Genomic DNA, 18,724 nt, shown 5'->3' on the forward strand with positions numbered 1-18,724 from the left:
CTTGGGGGGTCCGTCACGGCTGAAGCCTACGAGCCAGGGGTCTGAAATTTGGCATGCGTCAACTAGATCTATGTATGAGGGAGTTTGCAAAATTTCATGAGCCCACGCCTTAGAGAACTTGTCTTGTGTAATTTTAAATGTCTAAGGGAGCTAAAGGCCTCATAAAGGACTTGGGGGGTCCGTCACGGCTGAAGCCTACGAGCCAGGGGTCTGAAATTTGGCATGCGTCAACTAGATCTATGTATGAGGGAGTTTGCAAAATTTCATGAGCCCACGCCTTAGAGAACTTGTCTGGTGTAATTTCAAATGTCTAATTTAAGGGAGCTAAAGGCCTCATAAAGGACTTGGGGGGTCCGTCACGGCTGAAGCCTACGAGCCAGGGGTCTGAAATTTGGCATGCGTCAACTAGATCTATGTATGAGGGAGTTTGCAAAATTTCATGAGCCCACGCCTTAGAGAACTTGTCTGGTGTAATTTTAAATGTCTAGTTTAAGGGAGCTAAAGGCCTCATAAAGGACTTGGGGGTCCGTCACGGCTGAGGCCTACGAGCCAGGGGTCTGAAATTTGGCATGCGTCAACTAGATCTATGTATGAGGGAGTTTGCAAAATTTCATGAGCCCACGCCTTAGAGAACTTGTCTGGTGTAATTTCAAATGTCTAATTTAAGGGAGCTAAAGGCCTCATAAAGGACTTGGGGGGTCCGTCACGGCTGAAGCCTACGAGCCAGGGGTCTGAAATTTGGCATGCGTCAACTAGATCTACGTATGAGGGAGTTTGCAAAATTTCATGAGCCCACGCCTTAGAGAACTTGTCTGGTGTAATTTTAAATGTCTAGTTTAAGGGAGCTAAAGGCCTCATAAAGGACTTGGGGGGTCCGTCACGGCTGAAGCCTACGAGCCAGGGGTCTGAAATTTGGCATGCGTCAACTAGATCTATGTATGAGGGAGTTTGCAAAATTTCATGAGCCCACGCCTTAGAGAACTTGTCTGGTGTAATTTTAAATGTCTAGTTTAAGGGAGCTAAAGGCCTCATAAAGGACTTGGGGGGTCCGTCACGGCTGAAGCCTACGAGCCAGGGGTCTGAAATTTGGCATGCGTCAACTAGATGTATGTATGAGGGAGTTTGCAAAATTTCATGAGCCCACGCCTTAGAGAACTTGTCTTGTGTAATTTTAAATGTCTAAGGGAGCTAAAGGCCTCATAAAGGACTTGGGGGGTCCGTCACGGCTGAAGCCTACGAGCCAGGGGTCTGAAATTTGGCATGCGTCAACTAGATCTATGTATGAGGGAGTTTGCAAAATTTCATGAGCCCACGCCTTAGAGAACTTGTCTTGTGTAATTTTAAATGTCTAAGGGAGCTAAAGGCCTCATAAAGGACTTGGGGGGTCCGTCACGGCTGAAGCCTACGAGCCAGGGGTCTGAAATTTGGCATGCGTCAACTAGATGTATGTATGAGGGAGTTTGCAAAATTTCATGAGCCCACGCCTTAGAGAACTTGTCTGGTGTAATTTTAAATGTCTAATTTAAGGGAGCTAAAGGCCTCATAAAGGACTAGGGGGGTCCGTCACGGCTGAAGCCTACGAGCCAGGGGTCTGAAATTTGGCATGCGTCAACTAGATCTATGTATGAGGGAGTTTGCAAAATTTCATGAGCCCACGCCTTAGAGAACTTGTCTGGTGTAATTTCAAATGTCTAGTTTAAGGGAGCTAAAGGCCTCATAAAGGACTTGGGGGGTCCGTCACGGCTGAAGCCTACGAGCCAGGGGTCTGAAATTTGGCATGCGTCAACTAGATGTATGTATGAGGGAGTTTGCAAAATTTCATGAGCCCACGCCTTAGAGAACTTGTCTGGTGTAATTTTAAATGTCTAATTTAAGGGAGCTAAAGGCCTCATAAAGGACTAGGGGGGTCCGTCACGGCTGAAGCCTACGAGCCAGGGGTCTGAAATTTGGCATGCGTCAACTAGATGTATGTATGAGGGAGTTTGCAAAATTTCATGAGCCCACGCCTTAGAGAACTTGTCTGGTGTAATTTCAAATGTCTAGTTTAAGGGAGCTAAAGGCCTCATAAAGGACTTGGGGGGTCCGTCACGGCTGAAGCCTACGAGCCAGGGGTCTGAAATTTGGCATGCGTCAGCTAGATCTATGTATGAGGGAGTTTGCAAAATTTCATGAGCCCACGCCTTAGAGAACTTGTCTGGTGTAATTTTAAATGTCTAGTTTAAGGGAGCTAAAGGCCTCATAAAGGACTTGGGGGGTCCGTCACGGCTGAAGCCTACGAGCCAGGGGTCTGAAATTTGGCATGCGTCAACTAGATCTATGTATGAGGGAGTTTGCAAAATTTCATGAGCCCACGCCTTAGAGAACTTGTCTGGTGTAATTTTAAATGTCTAGTTTAAGGGAGCTAAAGGCCTCATAAAGGACTTGGGGGGTCCGTCACGGCTGAAGCCTACGAGCCAGGGGTCTGAAATTTGGCATGCGTCAACTAGATGTATGTATGAGGGAGTTTGCAAAATTTCATGAGCCCACGCCTTAGAGAACTTGTCTTGTGTAATTTTAAATGTCTAAGGGAGCTAAAGGCCTCATAAAGGACTTGGGGGGTCCGTCACGGCTGAAGCCTACGAGCCAGGGGTCTGAAATTTGGCATGCGTCAACTAGATCTATGTATGAGGGAGTTTGCAAAATTTCATGAGCCCACGCCTTAGAGAACTTGTCTTGTGTAATTTTAAATGTCTAAGGGAGCTAAAGGCCTCATAAAGGACTTGGGGGGTCCGTCACGGCTGAAGCCTACGAGCCAGGGGTCTGAAATTTGGCATGCGTCAACTAGATGTATGTATGAGGGAGTTTGCAAAATTTCATGAGCCCACGCCTTAGAGAACTTGTCTGGTGTAATTTTAAATGTCTAATTTAAGGGAGCTAAAGGCCTCATAAAGGACTAGGGGGGTCCGTCACGGCTGAAGCCTACGAGCCAGGGGTCTGAAATTTGGCATGCGTCAACTAGATCTATGTATGAGGGAGTTTGCAAAATTTCATGAGCCCACGCCTTAGAGAACTTGTCTGGTGTAATTTCAAATGTCTAGTTTAAGGGAGCTAAAGGCCTCATAAAGGACTTGGGGGGTCCGTCACGGCTGAAGCCTACGAGCCAGGGGTCTGAAATTTGGCATGCGTCAACTAGATGTATGTATGAGGGAGTTTGCAAAATTTCATGAGCCCACGCCTTAGAGAACTTGTCTGGTGTAATTTTAAATGTCTAATTTAAGGGAGCTAAAGGCCTCATAAAGGACTAGGGGGGTCCGTCACGGCTGAAGCCTACGAGCCAGGGGTCTGAAATTTGGCATGCGTCAACTAGATGTATGTATGAGGGAGTTTGCAAAATTTCATGAGCCCACGCCTTAGAGAACTTGTCTGGTGTAATTTCAAATGTCTAATTTAAGGGAGCTAAAGGCCTCATAAAGGACTTGGGGGGTCCGTCACGGCTGAAGCCTACGAGCCAGGGGTCTGAAATTTGGCATGCGTCAACTAGATCTATGTATGAGGGAGTATTCCAAGTTTCATGCTTGTCAGTCATTCCAGTTAAAAGTTATGAGCATTTGACAAGGCCGAGCTCCTTTTTCCCCATATCAGAGTCCCAGCAACACATGTGTTGCTGCATCTCTGGTTCTCAACTTTAATTCTCAGTTTAATTTCTGAGGCACCGTCGGCTCCAGAGACTTGGAATTTGGTACACGCGTCTCCCAGGCAGTGCCGGTTCAGAATCTGCAAGTGCCCGGTCTCCAAGTCGCTGCGTTCTCCAAGTGGCCTCCGGGTGGCGCTCGAGCGTCGGGGCTAAGTGCGTCCCAGTCCCTTTCCCGCACTCCTGCCTAAGCTGTTTGTTGGTTACGCTAAGCCTAGCCAGATTTGCTAGGTCTAATTGATGTATTTGATAGTTATGCAAAGGCTGCCCAGATTTGCTAATGTCAAGTTATGGATTTGATAGTTACGCAAGGCCTAGCCAGATTTGCTAGGTCTAATTGATGTATTTGATAGTTATGCAAAGGCTGCCCAGATTTGCTAATGTCAAGTTATGGATTTGATAGTTACGCAAGGCCTAGCCAGATTTGCTAGGTCTAATTGATGTATTTGATAGTTATGCAAAGGCTGCCCAGATTTGCTAATGTCAAGTTATGGATTTGATAGTTACGCAAGGCCTAGCCAGATTTGCTAGGTCTAATTGATGTATTTGATAGTTATGCAAAGGCTGCCCAGATTTGCTAATGTCAAGTTATGGATTTGATAGTTACGCAAGGCCTAGCCAGATTTGCTAGGTCTAATTGATGTATTTGATAGTTATGCAAAGGCTGCCCAGATTTGCTAATGTCAAGTTATGGATTTGATAGTTACGCAAGGCCTAGCCAGATTTGCTAGGTCTAATTGATGTATTTGATAGTTATGCAAAGGCTGCCCAGATTTGCTAATGTCAAGTTATGGATTTGATAGTTACGCAAGGCCTAGCCAGATTTGCTAGGTCTAATTGATGTATTTGATAGTTATGCAAAGGCTGCCCAGATTTGCTAATGTCAAGTTATGGATTTGATAGTTACGCAAGGCCTAGCCAGATTTGCTAGGTCTAATTGATGTATTTGATAGTTATGCAAAGGCTGCCCAGATTTGCTAATGTCAAGTTATGGATTTGATAGTTACGCAAGGCCTAGCCAGATTTGCTAGGTCTAATTGATGTATTTGATAGTTATGCAAAGGCTGCCCAGATTTGCTAATGTCAAGTTATGGATTTGATAGTTACGCAAGGCCTAGCCAGATTTGCTAGGTCTAATTGATGTATTTGATAGTTATGCAAAGGCTGCCCAGATTTGCTAATGTCAAGTTATGGATTTGATAGTTACGCAAGGCCTAGCCAGATTTGCTAGGTCTAATTGATGTATTTGATAGTTATGCAAAGGCTGCCCAGATTTGCTAATGTCAAGTTATGGATTTGATAGTTACGCAAGGCCTAGCCAGATTTGCTAGGTCTAATTGATGTATTTGATAGTTATGCAAAGGCTGCCCAGATTTGCTAATGTCAAGTTATGGATTTGATAGTTACGCAAGGCCTAGCCAGATTTGCTAGGTCTAATTGATGTATTTGATAGTTATGCAAAGGCTGCCCAGATTTGCTAATGTCAAGTTATGGATTTGATAGTTACGCAAGGCCTAGCCAGATTTGCTAGGTCTAATTGATGTATTTGATAGTTATGCAAAGGCTGCCCAGATTTGCTAATGTCAAGTTATGGATTTGATAGTTACGCAAGGCCTAGCCAGATTTGCTAGGTCTATTTGATGTATTTGATAGTTATGCAAAGGCTGCCCAGATTTGCTAATGTCAAGTTATGGATTTGATAGTTACGCAAGGCCTAGCCTGATTTGCTAGGTCCAATTACTGATTTCAGGGTTTGGGTTAGAGTATGTGGTCAGGGCAGAGGGTCTAATGGTTAGGGAAGAGGGTCTTATGGTTAGGGAAGGTGGTTTCAGCGTTAGGGAAGGGGGTTTTAGGGTTAGGGAAGGGGGTTTTAGGGTTAGGGAAGGGGGTTTTAGGGTTAGGGAAGGGGGTTTTATGGTTAGGGAAGGGGGTTTCAGCGTTAGGGAAGGGGGTTTTAGGGTTAGGGAAGGGGGTTTCAGCGTTAGGGAAGGGGGTTTTACGGTTAGGGTTAGGGTTAGGGTTAGGGTTAGGGTTAGGGTATCGCGAGAGGGGGGTGCAATGGGCGTGGCTGCACCCCCCCTGGCCCCGCCCCCCGGCCGGTGCAGGGGGCGTGGCTGGGCGTGGCCTGGCGCACAGGCGCCACGCGTGCGAAGGAAGGCCGTATCTCGCTCCGTTTGCGAGATATTGCGAAAAAACGTCGTAACTTTTTTTCCATGTAGGCGGGCTTTGATTTGATTGGTGCAGGTGGCCTCTACTGGTGGAGAGGGATCTGAGGAACTTTGTTGCGGGTGTCTACGACGTTCCCAGGTGGAGATACGCCCACTTCCGGTTTGGATGCTAACAATGCTAACATGCTAACTTTTGCGATAAGAGCAGATTGCGCGCCCAGGACGCGCAGAACGTGTAGATCCAAAGTTCGGGCCCGATCCGGGCATGCTAAGACATGCTAAACGCTAGCATGCTAACACGCTAACTCTTGAGACGACGGCGGATTGCGCACCTGCAGAAGGTGTATATCAAGATCTGAGCATGCCAAGACATGCTAAATGCTAACACGCTAACTTGAGAATGCGACGGGGCTAAGTGCGTCCCAGTCCCTTTCCCGCACTCCTGCCTAAGCTGTTTGTTGGTTACGCTAAGCCTAGCCAGATTTGCTAGGTCTAACTGATGTATTTGATAGTTATGCAAAGGCTGCCCAGATTTGCTAATGTCAAGTTATGGATTTGATAGTTACGCAAGGCCTAGCCTGATTTGCTAGGTCCAATTACTGATTTCAGGGTTTGGGTTAGAGTATGTGGTCAGGGCAGAGGGTCTAATGGTTAGGGAAGAGGGTCTTATGGTTAGGGAAGGGGGTTTTAGGGTTAGGGAAGGGGGTTTTAGGGTTAGGGAAGGGGGTTTTATGGTTAGGGAAGGGGGTTTCAGCGTTAGGGAAGGGGGTTTTAGGGTTAGGGAAGGGGGTTTCAGTGTTAGGGAAGGGGGTATTATGACTAGGGAAGAGGTAAGGGTTTTTTATGGTTAGGGCTGGGGGTAAGGGGTTTAAGCGTAATGGCTGTCCCTTACTGCGAATGCCTTGCTCAGCACCACCTCCAGCCTGACCCTACGAGCCAGGGGTCTGAAATTTGGCATGCGTCAACTAGATGTATGTATGAGGGAGTTTGCAAAATTTCATGAGCCCACGCCTTAGAGAACTTGTCTGGTGTAATTTTAAATGTCTAATTTAAGGGAGCTAAAGGCCTCATAAAGGACTAGGGGGGTCCGTCACGGCTGAAGCCTACGAGCCAGGGGTCTGAAATTTGGCATGCGTCAACTAGATCTATGTATGAGGGAGTTTGCAAAATTTCATGAGCCCACGCCTTAGAGAACTTGTCTGGTGTAATTTCAAATGTCTAGTTTAAGGGAGCTAAAGGCCTCATAAAGGACTTGGGGGGTCCGTCACGGCTGAAGCCTACGAGCCAGGGGTCTGAAATTTGGCATGCGTCAACTAGATGTATGTATGAGGGAGTTTGCAAAATTTCATGAGCCCACGCCTTAGAGAACTTGTCTGGTGTAATTTTAAATGTCTAATTTAAGGGAGCTAAAGGCCTCATAAAGGACTAGGGGGGTCCGTCACGGCTGAAGCCTACGAGCCAGGGGTCTGAAATTTGGCATGCGTCAACTAGATGTATGTATGAGGGAGTTTGCAAAATTTCATGAGCCCACGCCTTAGAGAACTTGTCTGGTGTAATTTCAAATGTCTAGTTTAAGGGAGCTAAAGGCCTCATAAAGGACTTGGGGGGTCCGTCACGGCTGAAGCCTACGAGCCAGGGGTCTGAAATTTGGCATGCGTCAGCTAGATCTATGTATGAGGGAGTTTGCAAAATTTCATGAGCCCACGCCTTAGAGAACTTGTCTGGTGTAATTTTAAATGTCTAGTTTAAGGGAGCTAAAGGCCTCATAAAGGACTTGGGGGGTCCGTCACGGCTGAAGCCTACGAGCCAGGGGTCTGAAATTTGGCATGCGTCAACTAGATCTATGTATGAGGGAGTTTGCAAAATTTCATGAGCCCACGCCTTAGAGAACTTGTCTGGTGTAATTTTAAATGTCTAGTTTAAGGGAGCTAAAGGCCTCATAAAGGACTTGGGGGGTCCGTCACGGCTGAAGCCTACGAGCCAGGGGTCTGAAATTTGGCATGCGTCAACTAGATGTATGTATGAGGGAGTTTGCAAAATTTCATGAGCCCACGCCTTAGAGAACTTGTCTTGTGTAATTTTAAATGTCTAAGGGAGCTAAAGGCCTCATAAAGGACTTGGGGGGTCCGTCACGGCTGAAGCCTACGAGCCAGGGGTCTGAAATTTGGCATGCGTCAACTAGATCTATGTATGAGGGAGTTTGCAAAATTTCATGAGCCCACGCCTTAGAGAACTTGTCTTGTGTAATTTTAAATGTCTAAGGGAGCTAAAGGCCTCATAAAGGACTTGGGGGGTCCGTCACGGCTGAAGCCTACGAGCCAGGGGTCTGAAATTTGGCATGCGTCAACTAGATGTATGTATGAGGGAGTTTGCAAAATTTCATGAGCCCACGCCTTAGAGAACTTGTCTGGTGTAATTTTAAATGTCTAATTTAAGGGAGCTAAAGGCCTCATAAAGGACTAGGGGGGTCCGTCACGGCTGAAGCCTACGAGCCAGGGGTCTGAAATTTGGCATGCGTCAACTAGATCTATGTATGAGGGAGTTTGCAAAATTTCATGAGCCCACGCCTTAGAGAACTTGTCTGGTGTAATTTCAAATGTCTAGTTTAAGGGAGCTAAAGGCCTCATAAAGGACTTGGGGGGTCCGTCACGGCTGAAGCCTACGAGCCAGGGGTCTGAAATTTGGCATGCGTCAACTAGATGTATGTATGAGGGAGTTTGCAAAATTTCATGAGCCCACGCCTTAGAGAACTTGTCTGGTGTAATTTTAAATGTCTAATTTAAGGGAGCTAAAGGCCTCATAAAGGACTAGGGGGGTCCGTCACGGCTGAAGCCTACGAGCCAGGGGTCTGAAATTTGGCATGCGTCAACTAGATGTATGTATGAGGGAGTTTGCAAAATTTCATGAGCCCACGCCTTAGAGAACTTGTCTGGTGTAATTTCAAATGTCTAGTTTAAGGGAGCTAAAGGCCTCATAAAGGACTTGGGGGGTCCGTCACGGCTGAAGCCTACGAGCCAGGGGTCTGAAATTTGGCATGCGTCAACTAGATCTATGTATGAGGGAGTTTGCAAAATTTCATGAGCCCACGCCTTAGAGAACTTGTCTGGTGTAATTTCAAATGTCTAATTTAAGGGAGCTAATGGCCTCATAATGATTTGGGGGGTCCGTCACGGCTGAAGCCTACGAGCCAGGGGTCTGAAATTTGGCATGCGTCAACTAGATGTATGTATGAGGGAGTATGCAAAATTTCATGAGCCCACGCCTTAGAGAACTTGTCTGGTGTAATTTTAAATGTCTAATGTAAGGGAGCTAATGGCCTCATAATGATTTGGGGGGTCCGTCACGGCTGAAGCCTACGAGCCAGGGGTCTGAAATTTGGCATGCGTCAACTAGATGTATGTATGAGGGAGTATGCAAAATTTCATGAGCCCACGCCTTAGAGAACTTGTCTGGTGTAATTTTAAATGTCTAATGTAAGGCAGCTAATGGCCTCATAATGATTTGGGTGGTCCGTCACGGCTGAAGCCTACGAGCCAGGGGTCTGAAATTTGGCATGCGTCAACTAGATGTATGTATGAGGGAGTATGCAAAATTTCATGAGCCCACGCCTTAGAGAACTTGTCTGGTGTAATTTTAAATGTCTAATGTAAGGCAGCTAATGGCCTCATAATGATTTGGGGGGTCCGTCACGGCTGAAGCCTACGAGCCAGGGGTCTGAAATTTGGCATGCGTCAACTAGATGTATGTATGAGGGAGTATGCAAAATTTCATGAGCCCACGCCTTAGAGAACTTGTCTGGTGTAATTTTAAATGTCTAATGTAAGGGAGCTAATGGCCTCATAATGATTTGGGGGGTCCGTCACGGCTGAAGCCTACGAGCCAGGGGTCTGAAATTTGGCATGCGTCAACTAGATGTATGTATGAGGGAGTATGCAAAATTTCATGAGCCCACGCCTTAGAGAACTTGTCTGGTGTAATTTTAAATGTCTAATGTAAGGGAGCTAAAGGCCTCATAAATTAATTGGGTGGTCCGTCACGGCTGAAGCCTACGAGCCAGGGGTCTGAAATTTGGCATGCGTCAACTAGATGTATGTATGAGGGAGTATGCAAAATTTCATGAGCCCACGCCTTAGAGAACTTGTCTGGTGTAATTTTAAATGTCTAATGTAAGGGAGCTAATGGCCTCATAATGATTTGGGGGGTCCGTCACGGCTGAAGCCTACGAGCCAGGGGTCTGAAATTTGGCATGCGTCAACTAGATGTATGTATGAGGGAGTATGCAAAATTTCATGAGCCCACACCTTAGAGAACTTGTCTGGTGTAATTTTAAATGTCTAATGTAAGGGAGCTAATGGCCTCATAATGATTTGGGGGGTCCGTCACGGCTGAAGCCTACGAGCCAGGGGTCTGAAATTTGGCATGCGTCAACTAGATGTATGTATGAGGGAGTATGCCAAGTTTCATGCTTGTCAGTCATTCCAGTTAAAAGTTATGAGCATTTGACAAGGCCGAGCTCCTTTTTCCCCATATCAGAGTCCCAGCAACACATGTGTTGCTGCATCTCTGGTTCTCAACTTTAATTCTCAGTTTAATTTCTGAGGCACCGTCGGCTCCAGAGACTTGGAATTTGGTACACGCGTCTCCCAGGCAGTGCCGGTTCAGAATCTGCAAGTGCCCGGTCTCCAAGTCGCTGCGTTCTCCAAGTGGCCTCCTGGTGGCGCTAGAACGACGGGGTTAAGTGGCAAAGTCCCAGTCCCTTTCCCGCACTGATGCCTAAGGGTTATATTACCCTTAGAATCAGGGTTAGAATCAGGGGGTGGTTAAGTTTGAGAACCTATGGTTAAATTACTCTTAGGGTTAGGACTAGTCCGCCATGAACCAACAGGCTAAAGTAAGTAACACCAATGTATTGTGTTGGATGTGTACACAGGTGTGGTGTCTTTGAAATACATGATTGGTCACGACCTGGAAATACCTTTTATAACGTTTACTGGTGAAATCCATACACGCATGCATTGATAATGTAAGAGTGCCATCTACTGGACATCTACTGTATCACATCCAGTTCAGGTCCAGTCCTTCGCCAGCAAAGGACCTCCTCCTGACCCCATAGTCATACAAGAGCTCATCATCAACTGCAATGTCCTCCACCTAAGGATATGAATAACTTATAAGAATAATATGTTTATATATATATATATTTATATTATAACTATAACATGTTATAGTTATAACTCATAATACGTATTGTTCTAAATAACTCTTGTCTAGCATATGCGTAGTGACAAATGAGAAGCGTATGTTCATTTCGCATTGAATCGTGACTGCATGGCTACGTATTCCTGTATGTAGCAGATGTGTTTTATTATTTACTAGTGTATTGCTTAAATGTTACGTATATGTTAGTTATTATAAATTATAATATTGTTCTACCGAATTTTTGTCTAGCACACGTTGTGTCTGCTGAAAACCGCATGGTTTGTTATGAATAGGCTGCAAAGTACACTATACAGGCAGGATGTAAAAAAAAAAAAAAGATCACTATACAACCGCAGATTTCCGCGATAGAAAATGACATATATATTACATATGTTCCACAGAAAAATCCGCGATACAGCGGGCCCCCTCGAGCTTCATGAAGACATTACGGAGGTCAAACATTTATATGACGGGGGTTAGGGTACACAAAATCATTTAGCGTATAACTGTACGGAGGAGCGACCTAAAAGGATAATTTGAAATGCATACCAAAGTGGACATATATGGGTCTCAGACTTTTCCCCACGTATCTATGCAAAATCACCGAAAATTGCAATTTAGGGCATTGCGTCAGCATTTTCTTTCACTGGGTGGGGAGGGGGGGGGGGGGTGTTTGGTGGGGGTAGTGAGTAGCGCGCGAACTTTAATTAGAATTTGAAATTTGAAATTATTTCAAGTATAACACTTACTACAGATTTGCCTAGTCTGGATATTATCGGTCCACATACTTAGACATCATGTAGTTTAAACATTTATATTACGGTCAAAGACAATACCACATAATGAATTAGCGTATAACTCGACGTAGGAGCGACTTAAAAGGATAATTGGAAATGCATGTGAAAGAGGACATTCTGCCCTTCGTGGCCATATATAGGGGTTTCTGGGACTTCTCTCGAGGTATCCATTGAAAGTCACCCAAAATTGTATTTCAGGGCTTTGCGCCAGCATTTTCTTTCACGGGGGGTGGCGCGCGGGCGGGGGCGTGCCTATAAGTGAGCAGCAAGCTAACTTTCCTCATTAGTGTTTATTCGGGACGGGGCAGAGAAGCAGCCGAATTGGTACATCTTCAATTTGAAGTTTTCCCCCAGCACTTCGTAAGTACTTTACGCTTTTTAGACAATGCATTACTTAAGATTTCAAAGTAACTGTTTTACAAAGCATATCGCAGTTTAATTCCATGTTTAGATAAACTTAGTCTGCCGCTTTGATACGAACGCTGCTGTTACAATGTATATGGCTGTTTTGCGTTTGTCTAAACGGGGAATTAATTAATCTGCCGCTTTGATACGAACGCTGCTGTTACAATGTATATGTCTGTTTTGCGTTTGTCTAGACATATAATTAATCTGCCGCTTCTGAAATGCATACGGCTGTCTAATTGGTCTTTGTAAGCTGACGCAACACTCGCCGTGGCCGCAGTTTGTTGGGGGTAGAATCGCCATTTCGGGTGTGTGCTACTCAAGAGCCACCATTTGCCGCGTGGCGTTGCTCGGATACACGTAATCTGCCGCTTTGATACGAACGCTGCTGTTACAATGTATATGGCTGTTTTGCGTTTGTCTAAACGGGGAATTAATTAATCTGCCGCTTTGATACGAACGCTGCTGTTACAATGTATATGGCTGTTTTGCGTTTGTCTAAACGGGGAATTAATTAATCTGCCGCTTTGATACGAACGCTGCTGTTACAATGTATATGGCTGTTTTGCGTTTGTCTAAACGGGGAATTAATTAATCTGCCGCTTTGATACGAACGCTGCTGTTACAATGTATATGTCTGTTTTGCGTTTGTCTAGACATATAATTAATCTGCCGCTTCTGAAATGCATACGGCTGTCTAATTGGTCTTTGTAAGCTGACGCAACACTCGCCGTGGCCGCAGTTTGTTGGGGGTAGAATCGCCATTTCGGGTGTGTGCTACTCAAGAGCCACCATTTGCCGTGTGGCGTTGCTCGGATAAACGTAATCTGCCGGTTTGAAACGAGCGCTGCTGTTACAATGTATATCGCTGTTTAATTGCATGTTTAGACAAACTTAAATCAACAGTCGATTGTGCATATGTGGCTTTGAAGTTAATGCTTGGTTGCCTACCGGTTACGTCAACCTCTTCCTATACGTGCGTGACCACAAGGTGCGCCAGTTCTTCCACCAATGGGTTTATGCTCCCATTTAACCTATAATTGAAATTAAATGGTTGAATAATTAAGTACTTGGTACCACTAGATGGGTAGAGCAATGGACTCTGAACCATATGTAATCAAATGTGCCTCTTTCTAGATGGTTAATAATTTTGAAATTTCTTCTTCATTTCAGGTACTGTTTTTGTGTTTTTCCATCATGCCCCGCAAGCCCCAGGCCTGCCCGCTTTGCCGGGCTGTCTACAAGAACGTTTCGGTCCACCTCCGTGCCGTGCACAAGGTGGACAGCAACGCGGAGAGGAGGCTGCTGAACTCCTTGTCGTCGGGCAGATTTGCCGGGCCGATAGATTGCCCCGTGCCCCTCTGCCCGGCGACAAACCTCAGCCGAATTGACCGCCACCTGAAGCTGCGGCACTCGCTGGACGGCGACGAGCTGAAGCGGCTGGTATTGCATCCCATTCCATTTAATTGTATCTGTATAGGAAATCTATGCTGCAGTTCATCTTAAAGAATCTCACACGATTACCTCCTGCCCAAAACCCAGATTGCGATCGCCAAGAAGGCGGCGGCACGAAGGTCGTTGCACGACTTGAGAGGCGCACGCAAGCAGAGGGAGGATGAGATGGCACGGCTGAAACGGCGGCTCCGACGCCTGGAGAAGGAGGTGGCCAAGCTGAAAAGGCAAAGCTCCTCTGTGCCTCAGGGGTCGGGATCCTGGTCACGTTCGCAGCATTCTGGCGGTCGGCAGTCTCGGAGCGAGGAGGGCGACATGCCATCCCTCAGCTGCAGACGGCGACGATCAGCTCCTGTGCTCGTCACCACCTCCTCCTCCTCAGATGAGGTGGTCACCACAGCGGTCCAGCTCTCCGGGGAAGGCCCCAGTGGCGCCACATGTAGTCAGGGTGAGTCCAGCCGGGTGCAGTTGCTACCCCTAATATGTTCCACAGAAGGTGGAAACGACCTGTGGTGGAAGACACGTCAATCACTTCAGCAAGGGAACAGCTATGGTGAGGCTAAAACAACATATCTTCCAACAGGTGGCACTGCCCAGGTGGAGGGAGACCTGGGGGCACATGGCACGCAGCCATCGTGTAAGGTGGTGGTTGTCCTCCAGCAGCTGGAGCAGGAGGAGGAGGAGGAGGAGCAGCAGCAGCAGCAGCAGCTGGAGGAGTCGGAGTTTGAAGTAAGTTTAACCGGTTAATTTTGGTAATTGAAGCATTAATAACGTGTGTGTGTGTGTGTGTGTGTGTGTACATGTCAAACTGAACACATCTCTTTGACAGGTCCCAAGTCCTCTGCCAAAAGCAGTGCCGTTTGCTCGGGTAATGCCAAGGCGTCTTTTTTTTTTTTATTTTATTTTTTTTAACTTTTCAAACATGTTTTGGGTAATTTCTCTGTGATAATGTGCAGTGATCAAAGTAATGTCATTTCTTTAAAATCACAGAAGGCACTCGTCCGACGCAAGATAACGTATCCTGAGACCCTGAAGGATATGCTTCGGCAGCAATTCAGGGACCATTGGCAGGAACGGCCAATAAGAACAGACACGGTTAGTATGCTATTTGGTATCATATCAGTTACTGCCACCGATGTATCACGCATGACTGAAATGGAATACTGTCTCTTTCAGATCAACAGAGTCTTGTCCCGGTCTCCCACCCTCCTCCAGCACTGCAAAGACCTCCGACTGACGATTGATAACGTCCGAGGCTTATTGAAGCAAATGCAACAGTAAGCCACCTTCACTGAACATTTAAAACATTTAAGATGGTGGTTGTTACTAATACTTTACTGTTGTGCTTGCTGTTGCTCATATGCTTTTTTTTTTTTTTTTTTTTCTCTCTGCTTGTCTACATTTCAGATCATCAGTCCCTACATAAGGAGGAAGGATGCCTCTCTGAAAGGCCATCTTTCTTCCCTGTTTTATATCTCCTCTATTAAGTATTTATATTTCTATTTATTTTATTTATATTTTTGTCACAGCTGTTTTATTTGTTGCTTTGCACTTAAGCTTTGAAGTTTACATAGGAACAGGCAAATAAAAGGCCTTTGTTTAATTAATGTCTCAGTTTTCCCTTGTCATGTCCTCCACAAGTCACTGTGCATGGGGTTATGGTAGGCATACTTTTTAACTGATGGGTTCATTAAACACTCGTATGGTTGGGGAAGGGGGGTCTTAGGGTTCGGGAAGGGGGTAAGGGGTTTTAGCGTAATGGCTGTCCCTTACTGCGAATGCCTTGGTCAGCACCACCTCTAGCCTGACCCTACGAGCCAGGGGTCTGAAATTTGGCATGCGTCAACTAGATCTATGTATGAGGGAGTATGCAAAATTTCATGAGCCCACGCCTTAGAGAACTTGTCTGGTGTAATTTTAAATGTCTAGTTTAAGGGAGCTAAAGGCCTCATAAAGGACTTGGGGGGTCCGTCACGGCTGAAGCCTACGAGCCAGGGGTCTGAAATTTGGCATGCGTCAACTAGATGTATGTATGAGGGAGTTTGCAAAATTTCATGAGCCCACGCCTTAGAGAACTTGTCTGGTGTAATTTTAAATGTCTAATTTAAGGGAGCTAAAGGCCTCATAAAGGACTAGGGGGGTCCGTCACGGCTGAAGCCTACGAGCCAGGGGTCTGAAATTTGGCATGCGTCAACTAGATGTATGTATGAGGGAGTTTGCAAAATTTCATGAGCCCACGCCTTAGAGAACTTGTCTGGTGTAATTTCAAATGTCTAATTTAAGGGAGCTAAAGGCCTCATAAAGGACTTGGGGGGTCCGTCACGGCTGAAGCCTACGAGCCAGGGGTCTGAAATTTGGCATGCGTCAACTAGATCTATGTATGAGGGAGTATTCCAAGTTTCATGCTTGTCAGTCATTCCAGTTAAAAGTTATGAGCATTTGACAAGGCCGAGCTCCTTTTTCCCCATATCAGAGTCCCAGCAACACATGTGTTGCTGCATCTCTGGTTCTCAACTTTAATTCTCAGTTTAATTTCTGAGGCACCGTCGGCTCCAGAGACTTGGAATTTGGTACACGCGTCTCCCAGGCAGTGCCGGTTCAGAATCTGCAAGTGCCCGGTCTCCAAGTCGCTGCGTTCTCCAAGTGGCCTCCGGGTGGCGCTCGAGCGTCGGGGCTAAGTGCGTCCCAGTCCCTTTCCCGCACTCCTGCCTAAGCTGTTTGTTGGTTACGCTAAGCCTAGCCAGATTTGCTAGGTCTAATTGATGTATTTGATAGTTATGCAAAGGCTGCCCAGATTTGCTAATGTCAAGTTATGGATTTGATAGTTACGCAAGGCCTAGCCAGATTTGCTAGGTCTAATTGATGTATTTGATAGTTATGCAAAGGCTGCCCAGATTTGCTAATGTCAAGTTATGGATTTGATAGTTACGCAAGGCCTAGCCAGATTTGCTAGGTCTAATTGATGTATTTGATAGTTATGCAAAGGCTGCCCAGATTTGCTAATGTCAAGTTATGGATTTGATAGTTACGCAAGGCCTAGCCAGATTTGCTAGGTCTAATTGATGTATTTGATAGTTATGCAAAGGCTGCCCAGATTTGCTAATGTCAAGTTATGGATTTGATAGTTACGCAAGGCCTAGCCAGATTTGCTAGGTCTAATTGATGTATTTGATAGTTATGCAAAGGCTGCCCAGATTTGCTAATGTCAAGTTATGGATTTGATAGTTACGCAAGGCCTAGCCAGATTTGCTAGGTCTAATTGATGTATTCGATAGTTATGCAAAGGCTGCCCAGATTTGCTAATGTCAAGTTATGGATTTGATAGTTACGCAAGGCCTAGCCAGATTTGCTAGGTCTAATTGATGTATTTGATAGTTATGCAAAGGCTGCCCAGATTTGCTAATGTCAAGTTATGGATTTGATAGTTACGCAAGGCCTAGCCAGATTTGCTAGGTCTAATTGATGTATTTGATAGTTATGCAAAGGCTGCCCAGATTTGCTAATGTCAAGTTATGGATTTGATAGTTACGCAAGGCCTAGCCAGATTTGCTAGGTCTAATTGATGTATTTGATAGTTATGCAAAGGCTGCCCAGATTTGCTAATGTCAAGTTATGGATTTGATAGTTACGCAAGGCCTAGCCAGATTTGCTAGGTCTAATTGATGTATTTGATAGTTATGCAAAGGCTGCCCAGATTTGCTAATGTCAAGTTATGGATTTGATAGTTACGCAAGGCCTAGCCAGATTTGCTAGGTCTAATTGATGTATTTGATAGTTATGCAAAGGCTGCCCAGATTTGCTAATGTCAAGTTATGGATTTGATAGTTACGCAAGGCCTAGCCAGATTTGCTAGGTCTAATTGATGTATTTGATAGTTATGCAAAGGCTGCCCAGATTTGCTAATGTCAAGTTATGGATTTGATAGTTACGCAAGGCCTAGCCAGATTTGCTAGGTCTAATTGATGTATTTGATAGTTATGCAAAGGCTGCCCAGATTTGCTAATGTCAAGTTATGGATTTGATAGTTACGCAAGGCCTAGCCAGATTTGCTAGGTCTAATTGATGTATTTGATAGTTATGCAAAGGCTGCCCAGATTTGCTAATGTCAAGTTATGGATTTGATAGTTACGCAAGGCCTAGCCAGATTTGCTAGGTCTATTTGATGTATTTGATAGTTATGCAAAGGCTGCCCAGATTTGCTAATGTCAAGTTATGGATTTGATAGTTACGCAAGGCCTAGCCTGATTTGCTAGGTCCAATTACTGATTTCAGGGTTTGGGTTAGAGTATGTGGTCAGGGCAGAGGGTCTAATGGTTAGGGAAGAGGGTCTTATGGTTAGGGAAGGTGGTTTCAGCGTTAGGGAAGGGGGTTTTAGGGTTAGGGAAGGGGGTTTTAGGGTTAGGGAAGGGGGTTTTAGGGTTAGGGAAGGGGGTTTTAGGGTTAGGGAAGGGGGTTTCAGCGTTAGGGAAGGGGGTTTCAGCGTTAGGGAAGGGGGTTTTAGGGTTAGGGAAGGGGGTTTCAGCGTTAGGGAAGGGGGTTTTAGGGTTAGGGAAGGGGGTTTCAGTGTTAGGGAAGGGGGTATTATGACTAGGGAAGAGGTAAGGGTTTTTTATGGTTAGGGCTGGGGGTAAGGGGTTTAAGCGTAATGGCTGTCCCTTACTGCGAATGCCTTGCTCAGCACCACCTCCAGCCTGACCCTACGAGCCAGGGGTCTGAAATTTGGCATGCGTCAACTAGATCTATGTATGAGGGAGTTTCCAAAATTTCATGAGCCCACGCCTTAGAGAACTTGTCTGGTGTAATTTTAAATGTCTAATTTAAGGGAGCTAAAGGCCTCATAAAGGACTTGGGGGGTCCGTCACGGCTGAAGCCTACGAGCCAGGGGTCTGAAATTTGGCATGCGTCAACTAGATCTATGTATGAGGGAGTTTGCAAAATTTCATGAGCCCACGCCTTAGAGAACTTTTCTTGTGTAATTTTAAATGTCTAAGGGAGCTAAAGGCCTCATAAAGGACTTGGGGGGTCCGTCACGG

General features: G+C 45.7%; 1 protein-coding gene across 3 annotated transcripts; it reads left to right on the forward strand.

Annotated features, from left to right (window-relative positions):
- The first annotated feature begins 12,094 nt into the window (after positions 1–12,094).
- Positions 12,095–15,230, forward strand: LOC140586391 (uncharacterized). 3 transcript variants are annotated; one of them, XM_072708244.1, is made up of 7 exons: positions 12,095–12,194; positions 13,413–13,682; positions 13,782–14,420; positions 14,521–14,559; positions 14,682–14,786; positions 14,868–14,968; positions 15,099–15,230. In XM_072708244.1, exons 2-7 carry the CDS (start codon positions 13,437–13,439, stop codon positions 15,115–15,117), a joined length of 1,149 nt encoding a protein of 382 aa, XP_072564345.1. In that variant the 5' UTR covers positions 12,095–12,194; positions 13,413–13,436; the 3' UTR covers positions 15,118–15,230. The 3 variants fall into 3 exon arrangements, with proteins under 3 accessions (XP_072564345.1, XP_072564346.1, XP_072564344.1); XM_072708245.1 differs by lacking the exon at positions 12,095–12,194 and having other exon boundaries at positions 13,070–13,682; positions 13,782–14,139; positions 14,275–14,420; XM_072708243.1 differs by lacking the exon at positions 12,095–12,194 and having other exon boundaries at positions 13,070–13,682.
- The last annotated feature ends 3,494 nt before the right edge of the window (positions 15,231–18,724 follow it).

This window comes from Paramormyrops kingsleyae, unplaced genomic scaffold, assembly GCF_048594095.1.
Source record: "Paramormyrops kingsleyae isolate MSU_618 unplaced genomic scaffold, PKINGS_0.4 ups49, whole genome shotgun sequence".
Lineage (NCBI taxonomy): Eukaryota > Metazoa > Chordata > Actinopteri > Osteoglossiformes > Mormyridae > Paramormyrops > Paramormyrops kingsleyae.

What these genes read in the sequence shown, in the direction of transcription:
- LOC140586391 (XM_072708243.1), top strand. Translation starts at nt 13,377, where the DNA reads ATGGTTAATAATTTTGAAATTTCTTCTTCATTTCAGGTACTGTTTTTG. An exon ending in TGGAGGAGTCGGAGTTTGAA is followed by an intron (nt 14,421 to 14,520) that starts GTAAGTTTAACC and finishes TCTCTTTGACAG; the next exon opens with GTCCCAAGTCCTCTGCCAAA. An exon ending in GGCCAATAAGAACAGACACG is followed by an intron (nt 14,787 to 14,867) that starts GTTAGTATGCTA and finishes TGTCTCTTTCAG; the next exon opens with ATCAACAGAGTCTTGTCCCG.